This window comes from Hippichthys cyanospilos, chromosome 22, assembly GCF_059441005.1.
Source record: "Hippichthys cyanospilos isolate Australia breed blue-spotted pipefish chromosome 22, RoL_Hcya_1.0, whole genome shotgun sequence".
Lineage (NCBI taxonomy): Eukaryota > Metazoa > Chordata > Actinopteri > Syngnathiformes > Syngnathidae > Hippichthys > Hippichthys cyanospilos.
The window spans coordinates 3468095-3490763 of NC_142390.1; the positions used below are offsets into that span (position 1 = coordinate 3468095).

The 22669-nt window shown below is 43.9% G+C and overlaps 1 protein-coding gene across 1 annotated transcript; it reads left to right on the top strand.

Moving 5' to 3' along the window:
• Nucleotides 1-1878: 1878 nt before the first annotated feature.
• lrrn3b (leucine rich repeat neuronal 3b) lies at nucleotides 1879-15026 on the top strand. The gene is made up of 2 exons (XM_088406846.1): nucleotides 1879-2168; nucleotides 11349-15026. The coding sequence occupies exon 2, from the start codon at nucleotides 11741-11743 to the stop codon at nucleotides 13868-13870; it is 2130 nt and encodes a 709-aa protein (XP_088262972.1). The 5' UTR covers nucleotides 1879-2168; nucleotides 11349-11740; the 3' UTR covers nucleotides 13871-15026.
• Nucleotides 15027-22669: the final 7643 nt, after the last annotated feature.

The window sequence follows — 22669 nt, forward strand, 5'->3', positions numbered from 1 at the left end:
AGGGATTTTAAGGGGTACGTGAAATAACAGGGTTTCTCAAACTATCTACAAATTTTATATTGATCAGATTAGAATAGAAACTTTCTAGTCATTATTATTATTGGAATATAATTGAATTTGGAGTGCTGCTCCAATTGGTCTCTCAATTGTCTCTGTGTGTGTTTGTCCAGCTGGCATTTTGATCCTGTGACGGGATGATTAAGAGCAAAACAAGTGGAAAATGAAGCAATTTTTGCTATATTGTAGTCTTGAAAAACGTTGCACGTGTAAATTTTGTTAAATGTTGCATAAATGTGCCATTAGTGATAATTGTCCTGCAGAAGATTCAGAAATCAAACTGAGGATGTTCCGTGATATATCTTCTGGAGTTGCTGAATAAAATAGGCCTTGAGAAAGCACTATTTTGTTGCAAAGTTAAAAAAATATGACACGACTGGCACATCACTCTTTTTTAAACATATTTTTTCCCATCCAAAATGCTTTTTCATTGCTTAGAGGGTTTGGCTGAAAATACATTTTTAACAAATGGATACAAATATGTTTGAGAACCGCTGCCCATAATCCGGCGCCATCCCACTAACGCTTTATTTTGTAATAATTAAATCCGAGACAATAACACACAGGTAACAGTGATCAACAAGGGTGTTCCTGCAGACTGAATGCAGTCTATTTATAACCCGTACACAAATAAGTAGCTGAAAACAATAAAATGTGTCATGCTGTCAGGTCGCCTGTCAGCTCGTTAGCAAAGCCTCCTCACCTCCAGTAGAATAACAAGAGTGACTCACAGACAGTCGTTGTTAAAAATTGCACGGTAAATTGCAGAGTCATCACACTGTATGAAATGACAGGCAAAGGTCACTCATTAATCCGGGATTTTTAGGCCATCGTATCACAACGCAAAGCATCGGGAAAAAAAATGGACACGTGCTAAAGGGGATAAACGGCAAAAAGAAAAAGTTGATGCACTGTGACATCATTTCGTTATTATATGCACATTGTTCCTTGGGAAGACTGCATTAGCGACAAGCCAGCCTCCAGCAGAACTAGTTTTGGATCAGAACTCTGCAGACTGACAGTTGAGGGATGTCTCTGTCTCGCCGAGAGGCTGCGGCTAACCCTGACCGACCTCCAGGATCATCAGTTTGTAGAACATTGTGTTAGAAAGCCTCCTGGGATCTGAGTGGGGAGCTCTGCGGCTAATAGGTACAGATATCCATTTTCTTTCCTTGCTCAGCCTTCTCCTGCCGGCTGCGAAAAATATCTTCTATTAGGGTATTCATCTTACGTGGTCCGTCTTGAATGGGCTGAGCTCAAATAAATAACGGCGCTACGTCACGATGTATCATTATTTCAAATTTACTTTCAAATGACAAATCTCGTCCAATAAAAATCATTTGGCACACAAACCAAACAATTGGTGGTACTGCATGGTTAAAATATGTCAAATGAATGAATGCATTGTTAAACTACCTGAAAAAAATCTCCAAACCATCTTGTTGCAGCATTTCCTATTAAATAAATAAAATTGTGCATGTATTTAAAACAATCACATAGTAGAAAATAGTGCAGAAAAAGGCTAACAATTGGCAATTGGTGTTTCAATATTATTTTGAAATGATTTCCCAAATCTCACAATCGTGCTTATTTGCGTCTGATTTGTGCAAATTAAACGCAATATACTCTTGCACTCCACACGACGACGTACTTTTAGCAGCGCCCCCACCCGAAAGATAATAAAGAGCGACTCTCGGGCGTGAGCGACAGTTGTCTTTGTGCAATCAGAAAAAGGATGCAGCGAGCTCCTCGGACGCTATTGGCTGACTTCCGGAGAGGCGGGGTCTCAATCTAATACACTAATAAGTGGTGAGGAGGCGGCGGCGCGTCGACTGGATCCGCCTGACACTCCGTGGACCGGGAGAGGGATGTTGCATCCGTCAGCGTCTCCGAGGACGCCAAAAGAAGGACACTCGTGAGCCTTCTTTGTTTTTTCGCACACTTGGACTTCAGCACAGATCTTTTTTTGTTTTTTTTTGGTCGTGTTTGGGGGCGAGGATCAGAGAGGCTCTGAGCATAAGAGCATCACATTGTTGACTGGCGTCTCGTCACCGGAACGGCGCGCTTGACGGGAATATTGTCGACGCTCGAGGACTGCAATGTTTAAAACGGTGAGTTGACTTTTTTTCATGTTGGAATTAGTATTGGGCGGTTGCACATTGCAAGTTCATTGAAAAGGGCTGTATTTAATCATTCATGTTTTCAGCCATTTTTGCTCCAGCTAGTGTGTTTAAAAAAAAAAAAAGCGGCTCGCAAAAATGCTGAAGACGATGACGGCAGTTTGGCAGCCGCTTTTTGCGCAACTACGCGCGTCATGCGAGTACACAGAGGGGCACATGCGTGACGCTCACGTTAACATGCAAGAGGGGCTTGCCGGATGGTGCAAAGTGTCGAAGTGAGGAGCGCGCACTTGCTGAGCGCACCAGAGACGTTTCGAAGAAATCCACGGAATGGTGGATATGCCCTCCTCTCCCTTCATTGTTGCCAAGATGCCATGGAAGTGCATCGGCTTTTGTTTTGACCCCTCCCGCCTTCCTCCCTCTCCATCCACGCGGATTGGGCTGCTTTCGCATCCCGGCCGAATATCGGCACAGTGCAGCCTATGCGTAATTAAAGCAGCCACTGTGAGGCATCTTTGAGCTCTCTCAGAATCGTCGCTGCATGTGCATGTTCGTGCACACCCACACACCAGGCGTTCGGCGAGGGTGGGGGTCTCATCTCCAAACCAACAGGGCGTTTATCCAGCCAAAATATAAGTCATCCGGCGGATGATTTCAAGAGGCAGGTGGGGTACAATCGCTGTGTGAATGTATGCCGGCATGCATGCAGGAAAACATGTGGGCCTCAGGAAGCATGGAGCTGTCCATGTGGACTTTTTCACTGGCAACCTTTTTTTAGAATGTACCTGCAGATGTTTCAACGCATTTGCAAGCGAAATGCTAAACAAGCCTAAAGAGTTGCATGCACATACCCCGTGGCATTGTGGGCAAAAGAATATACATATACACCCATAAAAATGAGTGATAACAGTATTTTCTGACTTAATTTTCAAACACATTCGTATAACGTGGGCTAAACGCTGAAAAAAGAAAATATTATCTGCACAAGCATCTAAACTTAAAAAAAAAATCATCTTCATGAGTTGCACGTACACCGTGGCATTATGGGTAGCAATGCTTAATGCATATGACAATCATAAACCCATAAAAATAAATAATACCTGTTTTCTACCTTTGTTTTCAATTATAATGTAGACTAAATGCTTTTTTTTATTGCCTGCCTTATTTTTTGCTCGATTATGGAACGTAGTCTGCTCGGGGGCGTGAACAGAATAAGAATTTCATTGTGTGTTATTACTGTGCATATGACAATAAAACTCTTGAATCTTACATCTTCAAAAAAAATTACCTGTGCATGCACAAGTCATGACTAACATTTTTGGGGAAAAAATGATTTTTCAGTATTTAACCTTCAAGTAAATTTGAAAGTATTTGCAGACAACATGCTAAAAACAAATCCTTTTTCCCATAATGTCACGTGGCTGCACATGCCCATACCCCATGGCATTATGGGGAAGAAAATGCTTAATACATATTACAATAATATACCCGTAAAAATAACTAATCAACAATGTTGCTAATTTTCAAACATTTTTAGTATAGTGTTAGCTATATACTTGAAAAAAAGACAATGTGCATGCACAAGTCATTGTTCTGTTGCATTAATGGGGAAAAAAGTCTTTATATTTAAAAAGGGAAAAAAAATAACAGCACATCTGTACCATCTTCAAGTAACTTTGAATGTATTTGCAGGCTAGATGCATTTTCCCCATAATGCCACAGGGTTAGGTAAGGAGTAGGTAAAAAAAAAAAACATGTTGATGTCGATGTTTTATGACCTAATTTTAAAATCAATGTTAACCAAATGCTAAAAAAAAAAAAAAAAAAAAAAAAAAAAAAAGACGTGAGCATGCGCAGTTAAATACTTCCTGGTAAAAAAGCGCCATGTTTTCATCATTTAGCCCACAAGTACATTTCAATGTATTTGTCGATCAAATGCGGCACGTGTTCCCATAATGCTACACGGTACTTAGCTTTGCGTGCACATACTGCATCGCATCAGGGGGTAGGGGCTGAATACACAGAATACAATAACATAAGCAAATATTGTTTTCTTATTCTTCAAACATATTGGCTGATGTAGGGCAAATGCTAAAACAAAAAAGAACAAAATACGCCCGTGAGAAATGTTTACTCAGCATCGGCAGCGACATGCTTTTGTCGTGCCCCCGAAAAAATAGCTCACGGAAAGGGAACAGATGATCACACGTTGCATTTAACGCTGAGAAAATGTGCGCTAACCTTCTTTTGTACACTCGCTAAGAGTCCTTGTTTCAAATGACCCTTCGGGGCAAGCAGTAAAGTTCCGACAAGGAGTTTATGATTATAAAACGCATTGTTTTGTTTCTCCTTGGCAGCAGGACAAAACAAAACAGTGGAGCGCAGCACTAATGGCTGGCTTCATTATTTTTGGGCACATTTGCTCCAAAACAAATCAATATTACATGTCCACAACAAGTCATATGCTTAACGTGAGTGGCTCAGGGAATTGCCTATTGATCTATACGCAATAAAGGTGAGCGTGTGCGTGTGACGGAAAAGATATTGTGCCCGCAGTGGCCTTGCGGAGGTTCGGAGTGCGTCGTTCACACGGCGTGGGCGTTCGCCGTCGTACGTTACGTTAAGAGGGCGGCGGGTCCCGGGGAGGTGACCGCTGCGCGGGTGGGGGCGCTCCAAGACAAATTAATCTCGGGATTTCGCCTCCACGTGAAGAGACGCCGCGGGATCCGGCGCGCGGTGAAATGCATGTCAACATATTTGCCGTACGGCTGCGGGGATCAGCCGGGCCGCGGCTTTCTGATAACATCCTGTTCCGAAACGGGCGGAGAAACGTTCAAATGGAATAAGGACAAACGGAGGGCGCAAAGAAGATTGGGGGGAGGTCGTCGGAGACGTATTTGATAGGCCGCATCAAAAAGCCTGCAAACAAAGGAAATATAAAAGGATTTGTCACCGGGGCTTTGGTGAGACCGTATCGAAAAGGTCACCGTGGCATTTGATACTGCTTTTGTATCGCATGACATTTGCAATTTATTTTTGCATCTTGAAGCAGTACAATAGCTTGGTGGAATGCACAATATATCGATAAAATATCGCGTTAAAATATCGGTAACGTGGAACGGAAAAGACGTGCGATAAATGTTCCTTTTGGATGCAGCCAATCAGATGCACGGCGGTATCCAACCGGAAATTAGAATCTACAAACATGACTAACACTAAAATAACTTAACAATATGCACTGTATGCATTCGGGGTTTTAAAAGATAATTTGAATAGGAGTGGGTAGCAGGTCCACCTTACAGTTAAGGAACCAGAGTTCAATGCCGGTTGGCGACGGCTGTTTTGCATGTTCTCCCCGAGCCCGTGTGGGCTCTGCTCTCTCCAGGCACTTTGGTTTCATGCATGTGTGCCCAGCGATTGGCTGGCTACCAGTTCAGGGTGCACTACTGCCCAAAAAAAGTGAGGATAAGCAGCTACAGAAATGAATTAAGGGGAAAAAATCGGTTTGGATGCAAAAGAGGCAACAAATCAAACCAAATCGTTCCACTTGTACATACCATATATTGAATATATTGAAATAAGTGCACCATTGCATCAATTTATATCAGTTGAAGTTGATGCCATACGTCAAAGGCAACCGGGACGGCATCTAAGGGCTTCTGTTTGAAAGTCCGTCTGTTCTGCATTCCGACTGCTACGTATAGCCTCTTGGCTCTGACGAATCACTGATGAGAAGGCTTTCATATACCATCTTGAGGATGTGAACATGTCACATTGGTGTTTGAAATTTCAGACCGCATGAAGTCATAACGAAGAGATGCAGCTTGCCATGGAATGCATTTCTGTGGCGAATAATGGGAACTTCTCCCCCCCTAGGCCCGTAGCCTCTTGACCTTCCATATATTATTCCTATGAATATAGATAGCTGAGCATCTGCGAGGCAGCGCACTTGCCACATTTGCACCTGCAGATTCAATTTGGCTCTGACTTTGAGGGATACGCCAGTGGCGCCATTTCCCTCCCTCTTCCTCCGTTCTGGCCAGCAGCAATACATGGGACATTATGCAGATTTTTTGTCAAGAGTGTGTGCCATTATGCTGGCGTACAAATGATTGGTGGACAGCTATGCCTTTGACCTTATCGCGGTACCTTTAAGGTGATGCCTCGGTTTAAGTTTATGCGAGTTAGAAAAAAACACAACAGTGCTCTTTCACAGCGCGCGCATTTAGTGTGTGTTCCTCTCTCAGCGAAGTGACGCCGTATGCGTTCCCGCCTGTGCACAGTCATTAATGCGGCACGGTGTACTCGCGCTCGATAGCGTTGCATGCGCTCACCCGCTTTGAGCCCAAGGGCAGGTCGTGTCCAGAGAAGGGTTGAAAACCAGACACAGGGTCCCGTGGTTAATTTGGAACATCGATTTCGTATTAACGACCAAATCGCCGATGGCCTTGGCTGTACAAGTGCAGATGCAAGGGGGGAAAGCGCCCAACTGGTGCAACATGATCACGCATGGAGCACATGGGTTGCTTCATTATGCATACATGCTGCAAAGGTTTTCTTTAATGGACTTCCTTCTTAACTTGGTGAAAGTATAATAGTAAATCAATGAGGTGAAGGGCAAAGGGAGTGACGGGAAAGCCTTGCAGCCGTATCCGCCCACGGAGGGGTTTAACCAGAGTATCGCAAGTGGCTTGGTCATGTCATGTCAAGCGTGTGCTTACATGTAGGGTGTGTAGAAATATCATTATTTAATGTAGTTGCCATTCGCGCAATGCATTAAACATGTAACTGAGTTTTGACAGCATCCTTTGAAAAAACAGGATCGTTTCGGTTTTCGCCCGTCAAAGCCGAGCTATGGTAACATACATAAATAAATGAATAGTTTAAGGTTAATAGGTTAATTCATTGCGTGCACATGGGACATCATTTGAAAGACGAGGACGCCCTCTACTGAGCGCTCTAGAACTTAGCTAGGTTAGCTAGAATTAGTCCAAAAATCAAATCAACTGTTTACACAAACGAATATGGATACGGCATCTTGATACATTCGTAAGCTCTCAAAACAAATTGCCTTAATCTTGTCCCCAAATGAACCATATTGGACAAAGGAAACAACAGTAGCGGCGTCAACACCAGCCTTAAACTCCGACCCACTAGATTTTCTTACGCTTGCATAACTCGTCGGATCGAAAGAAGAAATTAAAATTCCCTGCAATAATAAAGTGCACTTCAAGTCCACCGGAGACAGAAAGCACTTTACAGCAAATTCGTATTCATGCATTCACCCACACATTTATACTGCAGTGATGGCGGTTGTCATGCAAGATTCTATATGCTGCTCATGGAAGAGCATTTTAAGGACAACTGTTTTCTTCAAGGACGAATCTCCATTATGTCCCGGAGACATCACACTACCAATTACTGGATGGTCTGTTCAACCTCTTGATCTATGTCTCCCAGCTTTTATAGTCAATAAACTTAAAGGCAGGTTAGTGCGAGTTCAGATGAGGACCAAAGTGAGCCTGACCTGTCTTGTGATCAAGAGTTTCCACGGCAGAAAAAATCACAACAATAACACCCATTTCTACTAGAAGCTCATGTAAACACCAATTAATTTTTTTTGTATCACAGTAGACAACGCTGTAGCTCATAATCAAAAGTAAGACGTCAAATTTGGAAGAGAGGAAGGGAATTAACCGAGGCCGCCCCACCTTCCACATACATCTGACCTTTATGTCTTCCCAACGCTTTTATCGTCACTCATCCGCCGCCTTGTTACCACGTGGAATGCCCAGACCTTGCAGTCTCCTCCCCGCAGGCCCGTATGTTCACCGCAAAACCCGAAGTGGAGTTAATCCAAACGCGAAGCCCTCAAAAGTCACTCGACATTGTGCCGCAGCCCACACCGAGCAAATTTTCTATGGTAATTTATTTATTTATTTATTTTTCCTCACAGGAAGTGTAGGTCACCCCGTAACCACACGGGGCACAGATGAATACCCAACCGGCGGCAAAGCAATCATCTTTATGTCCTTGCTCCACTAAATCCCATCCAAGCCCCATGAAGCCAGAGGGAAGATTTATAGCCCTTTTCAATAAACAGCATAAAACAAACAGTTCTGCCAGGTTGTTGGGTGACATGGCCGACTTGAGTCAGCCAGCAGACCTGAATTAGTGCCGCGGAGCCACCCGGACCAACACTTTGTGCCCCTGGTGTGAACACTCATTAATTTAAAGTGGTCATATCTCACTGGTCTCCAATCAAACCGTATTTGTGCCATTACTGTCCAGAACAGCCTCAGCGCATAATGGAGGTGGCCCGGTGGGAAAGAAAGTGTGATGCGCTGCCAAGAGCTGAATGAAAAAGCTTTTCACCTTGAACTGTGATGAAAACTCATCCAAATTCAGGTTTATCATGATTAGCCTGACAGAACTGCAAATGTGAGTGCAAATTATCTACAAATGGTTTAATTTGGGAGGATATGTCAAGAAGTCCAATGCCCGAATAAAACATGTGCCTGGGTAACATTGGGAGAAAAAAAAAAAAAACACGCGCGCACACACACGCAGACAAACAACACAAACAGAAAATGCCCAGCGCAAGGACTGCGAGATGTGCCGCATGAATGACTGCCTTCCTGTTCATCTTTTGACACCAGGGAGCGTGTGTTACTTCCATGAATGAACAACTTAGACTGACCTATAAAAGACCACCATTGGCTCCCGTGCAAATGTCAAAGCTTAAGGTGCGTCAAATTGTTTCAAGACTTTTAGCCAATAACTACCACGTGTTGATGTGTAACGCTCGTGGGCGATTTCAAAGAACAAATTTACACGCATCGATCTTGTATTTGGCCCTCTAATTTTAACACATCTCAACGGCGGTGCAAGATAGCATTCCAGCCCCTTGAGCTCCAATCAAAAAGCAACCACTTCCCTCTCATTAAACTCGGTGTTTTCTTCTAATTGTGCAGCGGAATTGACTGCATTCCGTTGAGTTCATGGTGGTCAACACAACATCGCCGACATCGTTTCAAACTTTTCTTTTTGGCCTCTGTCCAGATCGTGACTCTCTCCCCTTCTTCTCTGCCAATTAAAACTACTAGTGAGTAGAGCTTTGTGGGAAATTAGTGCTTTACAGCACCAGGGGGTTTGGGGAATTGTTGAGGGCGGGTGGCCTGCCGCAGGGTCGCTTGGCTGGATGGATGGATGGATAGATAGATCTACCAGCCTGTTAATACTCGATCTAGATAGATAGATAGATAGATAGATAGATAGATAGATAGATAGATAGATAGATAGATAGATAGAAAGGTATGAGGAGAAGAAACAAGTAACGAGCATAAAAAAAAAGAACCAGGAGATTGTCTAGAACAATGGTGACCAACGTGGAGCCAAATATTAACTACTGTACATTAATGTGATTAATTATGCGGAATTCAGGTTTGAGTTTGAAACCGACGCCTGCACTGTTCATCGTGCCGAGATCTAAACGTACCGTCGATTATCATTAAGAGAACCGTTTTCTCATTTATTACCAAAGAATTGCGTTTGCAAGACACGGCATTTTATAAATTGTTAGTTAAGCCATCCTAATCCCACCCAACATTTAATCAATACGGGCGAGATAACGCTTGAACGTTAAACAAAAAAGGGTAATGATTCCCTTTCTCCAACCGTCACAAAATACAAGTGAGGCATTGCTCCCACTGGCTGGGGGTGTCCTGGGTGAGGATCAGTTAGTAGTTCATGTCCACAATGAAGCTCAGCTTGTTTTATCGGAACGCTTTGGGTGTTGCGGCTTATTAAAGTGCCGGATTGCTTTCGAAGAAAAAAAAAACACCACTTGAAACCTCTTTGTTGCATCCACTGGCTCCACATTCCCATCCCTCCCACTTGTCGGTCTTTCTACAGTCAATGCCCGAGCAAAGGTTGAGAAATGAAGCCACGCCGTAGCTTCGCCGCTGAAGCAAACCGAAGCATTTCTGCTACCTTCATGGCTATTTATTTCTATTTTTTTTATTGTTGGGTATTTTATTCCCCACGTCTCCCTTGTGGCCACTGGGGTGGAAACAGTGACTGTGATGAAATGAAACCATTTCTCTTTTCTTGTTCTCACTTTCCAGCCATTGTCACGCTTCGTCCTCATTTTTATTTGCTCTCGAAGGCCCGAAATATCACAAGCACCATCAAAAGCCATCTCTTCATTAAGAGGCATTTACAAATGTCACGGTACAAATTCAAGACTAAGACACAGATATGGGAGGAGGTCATAATGTTATGGTCACAGAAACATGAGAGAAAAGGCTATATTTCAGAGGGGATTTGTATTTCATACACCATTACTTCAATATTCAAAATGAACAAAAATATTACATTCTATCAGGATTGATAACAGGGTAGTATTAAGAGGCATTTGGATGATGATGATAATAATACTAGCTAATGGTAGAAGTAGTAGTAGATTTTATATATATATATATATAAATTTGTGTATGCAGTAGAAGGAGGATAGTGTCAGTGTCTTATTTTAAAATAACATGAAAATTTGCATGGGGCTCTTCTTTGTAAGAGCGATTATAATTTACAAACATGCCCGCAGTCATAAATATTTATGTTCCCCCACCTGCTTCTGCACAGTGATTTCCCCCTCTTTATTGTCAAATATGAAATGCATCACTTTATTTATTTTAGCTGTACAATTCCATCCAATATGATGATTGCAGACATTAATTATGCTCATTACAGAAGGAGCGTTGTTTGCTGTTGGCATCTTCAAACAGCCTCGCAAAACTGACACCCGGGTCAAGGTCGCGGTCTCATTGGCTGCCTGTCGACTTGTTGCTATGGTGACCGACATATTTCAGAGATCTGAAGGAGCTTGCCATGTGGCTTATATACTTTAGCTACAGGACGTCTGCCAGTCCGGGATTATAATAAAGCCTGTGTTTTAAGCAATAATAGACCGGCATCAGAACACGTCTCATTTTGAAAGAGCTTGTGTCCAGAAGGTCAAGCATTTTTAAAATCCTAGCTCCGCATGAAGTGAGTGTGAATGTCGACATACATCACCCACCATGCCTACAATAAATGTCAAATGTCGCAAAGCTTTGCTGCTACGTAGTATTACATAACGGCCACCGTGATTCACGGGTTGTTTGTCTTCTTTAGGGTGGAATGGACTGGGCTGCGGACGACATCAGCGAGGACATCTGTCTTTCTGAAGAGAAGAAGAGATTTTACGAACGCCTGTGAACGTGCTAAGTATAAGTCCTTATATTCCTCCCAATTCCTCTGATCTACCTGACTGCAGTCTTGGCTCTGCACCCTGACTTTGAGTGATTAGTAATTGCCTCCAAGGGCAATTGCAAAGCAAGACAACAACAACAACAACAACAAGAACAAGCTGAGACTCTTGGGAGTTGGGAGCCCCGCTGCAGTGGAATGTGGTGGTGGCAGGCCTGGTGAGTCATTCACCTCAGCAGATGCAACAAATTATTCATCACTCGCGAAGAGCCAAGAATACATAATTTACGAGGACCAATTTCCGACTGGAGACCAATATGAAGGACGTGTCGTTCGTGGATCGTCTCTTTGTCAGCTTGGCCGTGGCCTCTTTTGTTGTGGCCACTGACAAAAGGCCAGACTGCCCCAAACTCTGCGTTTGTGAGAATAGACCCTGGTTCTCTCCCAGCTCTGTATACATGGAGGCACAGACTGTTGACTGCAATGATTTGGGACTATTTAACCTGCCAGAGAACCTACCCCTGGGCACGCAAGTGCTGTTGCTTCAAACAAACAACGTTGCAAAAATAGACAAACCCTTGGATTACCTGGCTAACATCACAGAGATTGATTTATCGCAAAACAACGTATCGTCCATGAACGACGTACATCTTGGGATCCTGCCTCAGCTTCTGTCCCTACATATGGAGGAGAACCGAATACAAGAGCTGCCCGACCGATGTCTGCTAGAGGTGGTGAATCTTCAAGAGCTCTATCTAAACCACAACCTCATTTCCTCCATCTCCAAGATGGCTTTCCAGGGTCTCAATAAGCTTCTACGGCTTCATCTAAATTCCAACAGGCTGAAAGTCATTCGCAGAGAATGGTTTGAACCGATGCCAAATCTGGAGATTCTGATGATTGGTGAGAATCCTGTACTGTCTATCGACGAGATGAATTTCAAACCTCTCAGCAGCCTCCGCAGTCTCGTTCTCACCAGGATGAACCTGTCTCAGCTCCCCGACAACGCTCTGGTGGGCCTGGATAACTTAGAAAGCATCTCTTTCTACGATAACACTTTCCCCGAGGTGCCACATTCTGCCCTGAGAAATGCAAAAAACCTCAAGTTTCTGGATCTGAACAAAAACCCAATCGCGAGGATACAGCGAGGGGATTTTGTGGACATGCTCCATTTGAAAGAGCTAGGGATTAATAGCATGCCGGAGCTGGTTTCCATCGACAGCTTTGCCCTCAATAATCTGCCCGAGCTGACCAAAATAGAAGCCACCAACAACCCGAAACTCTCCTACATTCACCCTAACGCGTTCTACAAACTGCCGCGACTAGAGACGCTAATGCTGAACGGCAACGCGCTCAGCGCCCTGCACAGAATTACGGTCGAGTCGCTCCCGAATCTCAGAGAGGTTAGCATGCACAGCAACCCCATTCGCTGCGACTGCGTGGTACGCTGGATGAACATGAACAAGACCAACATTCGCTTCATGGAGCCCGATTCTCTGTACTGTGTCGAGCCTCCGGAGTACGAGGGCCAGCATGTCCGACAGGTGCACTTCAGGGAGATGATGGAGATTTGCCTGCCGCTCATATCTCCCGAAAGCATGCCCGGGCATATCAAAGTAGGCAGCAGGAGCTCCGTGTCGCTCCATTGCCGGGCCTTTGCCGAACCGGAGCCGGAGATCTACTGGATCACTCCGTCCGGGAATAAAGTCATGCCCAACACGGTGTCCGATAAGTTCTACATGCACCCGGAGGGAACCTTCGACATCTACGACGTCACCGAAAAAGAAGCCGGCCCTTACACTTGTGTCGCCCACAACCTCGTCGGCGCCGACCTTAAATCTGTTTCGGTCGAAGTGAACGGATATTTCCCGCAACCCGCAAACGGTTCGCTGGATGTCAAGGTCAAGTCGGTGGAGACGAACGCCGTCCTGGTTTGGTGGAAAGCCAGCCCGGGCACTCTGGCTCCCAGCATTAAGTGGTACTCGCTGTCAAACGCTCATCGTCCCGCCGCTTCATTTTCCACCAGGGTGCCCTCTGACATCCGAATCTACAACCTTACCCATCTCAGCCCTGCCACTCAGTATACCATATGCGTGGATGTCCGCAGCATCCACTACAAGCACGACACCAAATGTGTCAATGTCACCACCAAGGGATTAGAGCTGGCGGCCAAGGACACGGAAAAATGGGACACGGCGCTAATCACATCATTCGGTGTGCTCCTGGCTGGGATTTCAGTTGGCTGTCTGCTTATTTATGCGTCTCTGAGGATCCACCAACTTAATGGGGATTTAAGGAAATGCGACTCCAAAGCTTTGCTGTTACCAGCGGAAGCTGCCGACGGGCGCCCCGACGTCTCTACCAAGCTGCGCTTTTCAGGTAGAGGGCTGCCGAGCGGCGTGGAAGTGAAAGCCACGGTCATAAACGTGTCTGATGATGCCTTTTAAGGATCGACGCCGATTTGACTTGACTCCGGGCAGGTGTGGACAACTATGTCGTACCGTTTGAAAAGGCAAAACCCATTACTCTGGCAAAACTACTATTTGACTGGGATGGAACAGCGTCTACTCCAAATAGCCGCCCTCCCGGTTCAAACCTCGGCTGATGGGCTGGCTTTGTAACTGTGACATCAAACAAAGCGTACATCGACCGGATGAGGCGTTTACTGCCAGGGGACACACTTTGGCGCGGGAACGCAGGCGGTGCAAAGGAAGTTGTGATACGATGACGAGGACGATGAAGAGGGGGGTGGGCGGTGGGGGGGGGGGGTCAGCTCTCTTGTAACTGACTGTTCAATTTGTCCCGAGTTGTGGAAATGTCTGTGTGGTCCCAAGCAATACCGTCTGTGCTTTGTCGAAACATCCATAGACGAGTTAGCGATACAGTAATAACACCTGTCTATACCGGGGAAGGAGATTTAGTAGACTAGGCAAATAACAGTGAACTATGGTGTAAAGCCTTTTGATGAAACATACCCCTCCCATCTTTTCTATTTAAAACGAATTCTTGATTTTTCATGGAAATATTGTTATATATTCTATTATGTTAACGTCACCACAAATCCTCTATATTGCAGCGGTTTAAATAATTGGCTTTAAATCAAGGCAAGCGGCCTGACTACGTTTGATTACAATGTCACATTAAGCTTAATGGAATTCTGCTACAAAATGGGTATCTCAAAAATAAACGCCGTGTAGTTCTCTTTTCAACTCTCACTGGGGGGAAATTCAAACGCATTGGACTACAACGAGTACCGAGCTGAGATGGCCGAAAAGAGTTCTTGTATTATCACCGAGTTATTGGTAAGTGCCTAAAAAAAATGAACTACATGTGAATGGTGGAAGAAAAAGGTCAGTAGCGGAAAAAATTAAAAAAGCAAACATGACTATGTACTCATTGCAGAAGCTATTCTCCAGTATGACGTGAATACCCTGTCAGTATTTTTAGCAAACATATTTTAAAAATATTTCGTTGTTGCTTTGGGTGTAAAGTTAAAAGCCATTTTTATATAATAACTGTTCTATATGTGATCTACGGGCACAACAGACTTATTAAGCAAAGTGCTGAGAAAAAAATAAATGTCATTGTTTCTTTTACAAACAACTTTGGTCTTTTTTTCAGACGCTTCTCATCCTTGGTAGTTGAGTGTTGTCTGTTTTACAAAGAATACAAATGGGTTTTGCCACGGCATTTTTTTCCCACACTCTTACTTTTAACAAAGTCTGAACATAGGAAACGAAATGTTTACTGTGCTCTTGCACTTTATATCTTTACACGCTTCATCCACACGTTCCACTAAAAGTGAACACCACACAACAAACATAAAACTGACACTAGCTATGGCTAACATTGCACATATCCACATATAAACACATACTACTTTGGGTTTCTGTACACAAACCGAAGAACACTTCCTCTTGAATCGTTAATTAGCGTGCAGTCGTTTCTGACGTCAGCACGCCTTTAGCATGTTAGCGTAACACACAGAGTACGTTGCATGAACCTAAACTAAACTAAACCTTACTTACACGCTTAAAATGATCCCAAAATAAATATCATTGCCCCTGTGGACTTGTGAATGGCAAACCGATCGCTGGAATTGTAAAGATAAGAACGTAAAATGAAACGACCTAAACAAAGTTATCTGCACGCACCACCAATACACCAACGTCCTCTCAAGCAAACAAATGAACTGCATCTCAGGTTTATGAGCGTTTTTGGGAGGCTTTGAATGGATTAAGCTATTTACATGTAAAAAGCACCTCTACAAAAATTCATGCTATGGAGTGACCTCTGGAAGGAATTAATTTCAAAAGTAGTCTACTCATAGTCAAGCATTCGCCTTTGCTCCCCCATGTTCTCTCATGATCATCTGTTTTGCCCACGGTGTTCGCCAAAAGATAAGCTCGTCATAAGCCTTAGCATCATGAAGATTTTTTTTGCATCTTCCTCTCAGTCGTACGGCCCCTAATGAAGCGTTCGAAGAACGCCGCTGTTAAAAAGTCTGACGACTTACAAATAGTTGATAGGAAAAAAGAAATCGACGCGCTTAGTCACGGACAAAATGTTCCTGAAGTCTGAAAAGCACAGCAGGCAGGAGTTGTGAGGGGGCGTGATGAAGGCCATTCAAAAAGCTCCGGGACTGGCATTTTATTGGGCCCACTGAATTATCCGGCACACGGAACATTTCGTACGAGAAAGTCAAGCATGATGAATGGCTGTCAGACGCGGAGTGACACGGTGGATTTATCAAACGGGGCTCGGCGCTCGTACGTCAGGCCCAGCCTTCAGCGTCGTGGACAGAGGCTTTTAGAGGCGAGCCATCTGTCAAAGACAAAGGGAGTTAAAATATGACACGGCCCACTCCTCAGGTAACGCCTGGGTCAGGCACATTCGCAACCGCTGCAAATATAGACTGGGGATGCACCAATTTCAGAAGACCAAACGCAGTAAATGAGATGTGCAGCGTTAGGTGATTGTTTCAAACAACAAAAGGCCTTCAATGATTTAGTCCGTCTTCCCATCAGAAAACTGTCGACTGACTCTCGTTTACTCTCAATCTCGCAAACATCTTCACGTTCCTCGACACTCTCCGGCTACACTGACAGGAATTTATTTCTGTTTTTTTTATTTTTTCCTTCTTTCCTTTTTCGCAGTCATAGCAACCGATATTAAAGAGGAAAAAAAAAAAAAACCCTCTCTGGATTTAACGTAAATCCTACATGAAAAGAACCAGAAAGCCGTCAACATTTAATCTGCTGCCAGGATGGGGAAATGATGCTTCTCGCTGCATCCTTAGTTATTTTAAACACCTAAATCACCTTGTTCTTTTTTAAGGCTGATCTGCACCGAGGCTGATACTAACTAAAAACTGCTGATGGGTCCTACCGCACCGATTACTGCAGATTCATTTTCATTTTGCAAAATTTCTTTGCATTTTGATGACGCAATCCGATGTGAGAAGCAGGTAGGTACCAGTCCAGAGGTGTATTAAGACATTACCGATAGGACAATAATGGAAAAATGTCATAACTATGTTTCATTTATATTGTGGCATAACGAAGAAACTTAGTATATGAAACCCTTTATCCTTTAATCTATTTATAGATGACATTTTACGCAAAAGGGAAAGCATAAAAAGAAGACACCAGGGAGCTGAAATTTCACCCAGATTTTGACAACATGTCATAGTTGTTATACTACAAGAAATGTGCCATCCCTTGGCTAAAAAACCACATGAATGATTTGGGGTCAAAATACCGCACAAGGGTCAAATATGATTTCAAATGATCAAAAAACCCAACATATTCAGTATTTGTTTCAGTTTTTCATATTTTCTTTTAACTGACAACCACATAAAAAATGACACAGCAATTAGAAGAAGGTGACAATATGCAAATGTTTGAGAATATCAAAGCTAATTTAATAGTGTCTCCGGGAGGGCTATATCTACACAATCAACTGAGTGATTTTATTCAAACGGCTACATTTCTAATCCAAACGCCTTTTCAAACACCGGCACCCTTAACTTCAAATCTGATAGCGCTGCGAAACCACAAATTGCGTTCGAGTCGCTGCGGGCACTTTCATACGTTTAAATTATATGCTTATTAAAGTTACAAACTTCCTCGTAGGTCAGCCGGAGTGGCTACAGGCGCCCACGTTCAAACGCCGAGTAAAATGTCAACATGCATTTACAGTCCTGCCGCTAACACTATTCCTGGCTGGCAAGAGCCCTTTATGGGCACGGGAACAAGCCGATGACCTATGAATTGCAATAACAAAGCCCCATTTGCTTTTAATGGCACAATAAAAATGGATTGGCCTCATGGAGCCATATACTTTTTAAACATGTACAGTATATTTACACATCATCTATCTCATATTGATTCAAGTATGCCTTTGGCAGCACCCAATGGCATTTGTGTTTTCAGCAGGTTGCTGACAAATACAACACACACGAACACCCGGTGTGTCCAAATACGGCCATTTTTTTTCCCCTATGGCTGGGGAAAACCAAACCAATGTTAATTAGCTAATCCATGTAAAAAACCCTCCAATACAGAGGAGCAAAGACCTTTATAGGACAACTGGAAATCTCTTAGCTAGATTTCTTTCTCATTATCATGTTTGATCATCTTCAGCTTTTAATTCGAATTCGGGGCGCCGCTAATATGAGCCGGACTCCCAAGGATGGAAAGGGGTAATTGTGTAAATGGTTTCATAATTTAAGATTGAGGTAAATATGTGTACAGTATTGCAGTAATATTTGTCTTAAATAATATCCATAGTAGAGAGAGAGAGAGAGAGGCTCTTTGAGATTGTTTACACAAGTGGAAACCTGGTTGTGCATGCGCAAAGCTTCCGTAAATAAGAAGCGACTGCATGCGCACAAATGTGCATGCTGCACTTTGATTGCCAACATACAATGCAGTGTATATCCCGAAAAGTGGAGACAGGCTGTCACAGCAGATTTGTCAGCGCTCATCAAAAATCCACTGGGGGCTGTGCGTGCATCTCTGTTTGCCGGGGCCTCTTAAGTGTCTACCTTTGCATAAATATTACTCGCAACGTGTCAACATGCCAGAAGGAAAAGGCGCCTTTTAGCGGCCTCTGTTTGGTTGTTCCGCAGTCAACAAGCACCCGAGATAGACCAAGCCTAACCCTGGGTAGCCATTCAAAGCCGACGCAAATAAGAGATCTATCAAAGTAAGTAAGCTAGCATATAAATGGCTGTAGCCCTATCGCTCTTGCTGCAGCGGTTGAGGAGAAAAAAAAAATCAACAAGATTGAACGTGGCAATGATATTACTCCACGGAGGGCTTTTCCACTAATTGGAAGCGTTGTTCTCAAAACAGACGACGGCTGTGCCTGGCTACTAATAGATTACCGCCTTTGTTTCGCGTCCTCCTCCACGACGTGGGCGCGCCCGGCCCGACTTTGGGTCAAATCAATGCGGCGACTAATGAGCAGCGCACATGCGTGTACTCAAATCATGATTAATGAGGATTAGGACTAAAGATGAGATGGGGAGGAAATTGTTGCTCCTAACTTGGCGTAAAATATATGGATGTGCTCCTCGCTGTAGGTTGCGCTGCGGCGGTACCCATCAGGCTCATTAGTGCTGCGGAGGCTGATATTCATCATCAGTGCATATTAAAGTCTTGTTGTGAATCAGCGGTAGAGTCGGTGACAGCGACTTCATCGCCGTACGTTCCGCAACTGGATTTCCAAGCATAAGCAGATTCTTGCCCTGTATTAATACCGGATGGATTTTTCGGGCTATAAGCCGCACCAAATTTAAGAGAAAATAAGTGTTAACAATTTTAACAACATGTTTTCAACATAACTCTTGGATAATCAGAATACTACACCAACAAAACAGTGACATGCCCGTGGAGAGGGCAGAGGATTGAATCATCCCTAAAACATACATAGCGTACATACGCAGCCATGCATAAGAGCAAACCGGGAAACAAAACCGAATTAAAAAAGGTCACAAAAAATATATAAAACCAAAGCGAGGTGACAAAACAACAGCGTTTTCTATACTGCTGGTAATTTGTTGTAATTGACCAACTCTAATAGGCTTCTCACACAGGCAGGAAGCTAACATAAAATTGTAATTAACAAGCGCCCGCACATGTGATAATGTTTTCATTTGGAAACTCATTGATTTCTGCAAGCAACATCACAATGTAGCTTTCGTCCACATTGCGTTTTTGCACGGCGCTAATCAATGGAGAAAGCTGAGCCGTGACAGTTGCTTCGAGGTCTTTTTCATCGCAACAGGTTGTCTTTTTCTCAAATACAATGAAAGCAGCCTTGAATTGTTCATGTAAGAAAAGATCGCATTTAAAGAGGACTTTCAGGGTTATCTGGTGCAAAATACCGCAGAAGCCAGTACACATTGTACAGATGCGCAATTATACCAAGGATAAGCATCGCTATTGTCACTTGGTCCCAGAGCCTAAAGCTAATTACGCCCAGGACAATTGTATTCCTCACAATCATAATCTTTGTTATCTGAGGAAGAAATGTTACCGTTTGTTGCGTATACTGTATTTTCCGCACTATAAGGCGCACCAAAAAGCCTTCAATTTTCTCCAAAGCTCACTGTGCACCTACATCGATTATCGCAGATTCATTTTCATAACCACAAGTATTGTATTTTTTGCGAGTTAAGTTTGTTTCAGATTTCTTTCATTGTGAGCGGTTAGTGAATGCGCTCGAAGTAGTCATTTTTTCCACTTCCTCGCGACGCAGCTCAGGTTCTTTTTGCCATAAATACCTGAGGTTGCGTACCAGTCGCGTTTGCACCATTAATTGAATCAGATGAAGACATCATAACATTTACGTGATCCTCTCGGTTTGACTAATATTCCCGCGTGTGAAGAAAGACGGACTCGGACGTTGGTCCGGTCCGCTCGTTTCTGTTACGGCAATTATTGTAAGTAAGTACAAAGCCGATATAAAAACACACATCTGGCTGTCTTATTGATCCTCCTCGAATAAGATGCTGTTTTTTGGGCCGTACCCATACTTTTGGCCTTCATTTTTGGGATCCAAATGTGCGTCTTATATTTGGGGAATTCTGGTAAGTGACAACCCAATTGTGGAAGGCAAGGCTGTAAAATGCCCGAGACGCTATTTTATGCCTTCTCTCCACGTAGCAATCAGGAAGATCTATCCGTGTTCGCATCTCGCCACTTTGAGTCAGGATTGTTTACGCCGATATTTTAAACTTTGTCGAACACGGCAAATGAACACAAATGGCAGCGGTCCGCCATCAATCATCCCGCCGGCCCACCGGTGGCTTTGGGAGGTAACTGTATGAGTTCACGCGGCGCACAGCTTGCAGGAGGCAGCCACTAAACAAGCCTTCAGTTCATTACACGCTTCCCTGCAAACTAGAACCACTACCATGCCTTTGATCTTCATTATACTTTTGATAGATTCCTTCTGTTATCTTCCCTTTCTCTCTACGGATGATGTTTTTCTCCCCGTCCTCCGGCGCCGCGTTATTTTTCTTCCGGTGGCAAATATTGAATAGCCCTTTTCTGACTGATGATAATTGAATTCGCCATAAATGATGACACTCGCGCATTTGCATGGGAAACGAAGGCAGCGGGGTGGCTAACAATCGGCTATTTTCCATATCGAAAGCGTCCGCGATGTTTCTGGATTAAAGTCGTTCGAGTGAACAAAAGAAATAAACGGCATCATCCTAATCGTGGCGTATTCATTACCGTTCCGGTAACAAATGATGACTTCCCGAGGCCACGTCTGAGAATGAAGAGACGCCATTTAGTTTGGCGAGAGCTCGCTACGGACCGTGTTCTTCAGAAGATCAGTCCGTGTCGGGAAAAAGACTTACAAGCCGTGCGCGATTACAACCGGAAAGCCTTTATTTATATATTCTTTCTGAGACTCGCGGCAAATGAGATGTTCGTCGTCGGTCTTCTGAAGGGCGTCGAAACGAACGCGGGCGATAACGAGGAACCGGTTTCTGTGTCAAGGACCGCGGGTCGTTAGGGGATCTTGATTGTGGAAAAACAACTATTTTTCTCCTGATGGGCTCCGGCGTCAGAAGCGGGAAACGCAGACTCGTCTCTGCCGGCTTCAAACGACGGGCGTCAAGACGGAGGAAGAGCCACATAGCGGGATTAACAAGGTGAGGCAATGGGAGATGTTTTCCCAGCCCGGTCGGTATCAAAGGGTCTCGGAGGTAACGAGGGAGAATCAATCAAAGGAACAGAATTACTCTCTGAACTAAGAGGCCTTCCATTCCCCGTAGTCGAGACCGAACGTCTCAACGGAACTATATTAGCGCCGCGTTCAGATAACATCTTTGAAAGTCGCGGCTTAAGCTTCCTTGGCCCAAACCACGGGGAACTTTTTTCCCCTCTCTAAACCCCATCATACGGTTCAATTGTTGTGCTTTTCCTCATCACTCCAACAGCTGTTATTTTTTTTTCCTTTGTCATCCGGCCGCCGCAGTGTGTTTTCATAGTCGAACAATCCAAAGTGGGTGATGTTCATGCTGCGTGATATTGAAGGCAGACAGACTCCGGAGGGACCGTCGACAGTCTCATCGACTGACTGAACAAGCGAAGGGATGCGAGTGATTTTTGTTGATGCTCTGCGATGTGTGGCTCCCAGAGTACAACAAAGGGACATGTGTTCGAAATTCATGCCGCCGCCGAAGTGTCAGAAACATTGATCACCACGGGCGGAAATTAGCTCACCTGTCAAAATGGAGCACTGGAAAAAAAAAATGGGAGGGGATTCCTTGGAAATAAAAAGAACGCTAGATCCGGGCTGCTCGATGCCTCGCCGGCTGTCGATCGGTGGATCGCTTTGCTATGTTGGTCCCCCACATGAAAATAAGAACGTCGATTAAAAATAAAAAACGTCAGTCGTCGCTTGAGTTTGTTATTTATTTCCGGGACTTGAATTGATAGTTTGAACTTCAACAACAGTTGTTGCTCACTCCGGGAACCAAAGATGAGCAAGTTCATTACTTTCACGTCATTCATTACTCCTGGAATGAGCAACCTTTTTAAAACTGAGATCCTCTTGTTTGGTACGAAGTAATACCAAGAGCTAAATATTTATCTTAAGACACTGATCAAGGTAATGATTTGTCACGATCATTCTGGAACAATGTTATATGTAAATATGTATAATTGTTTGTAAAATTCATAGACAATAACAATGATCTATCACTTCTAAGCTATTTGCAG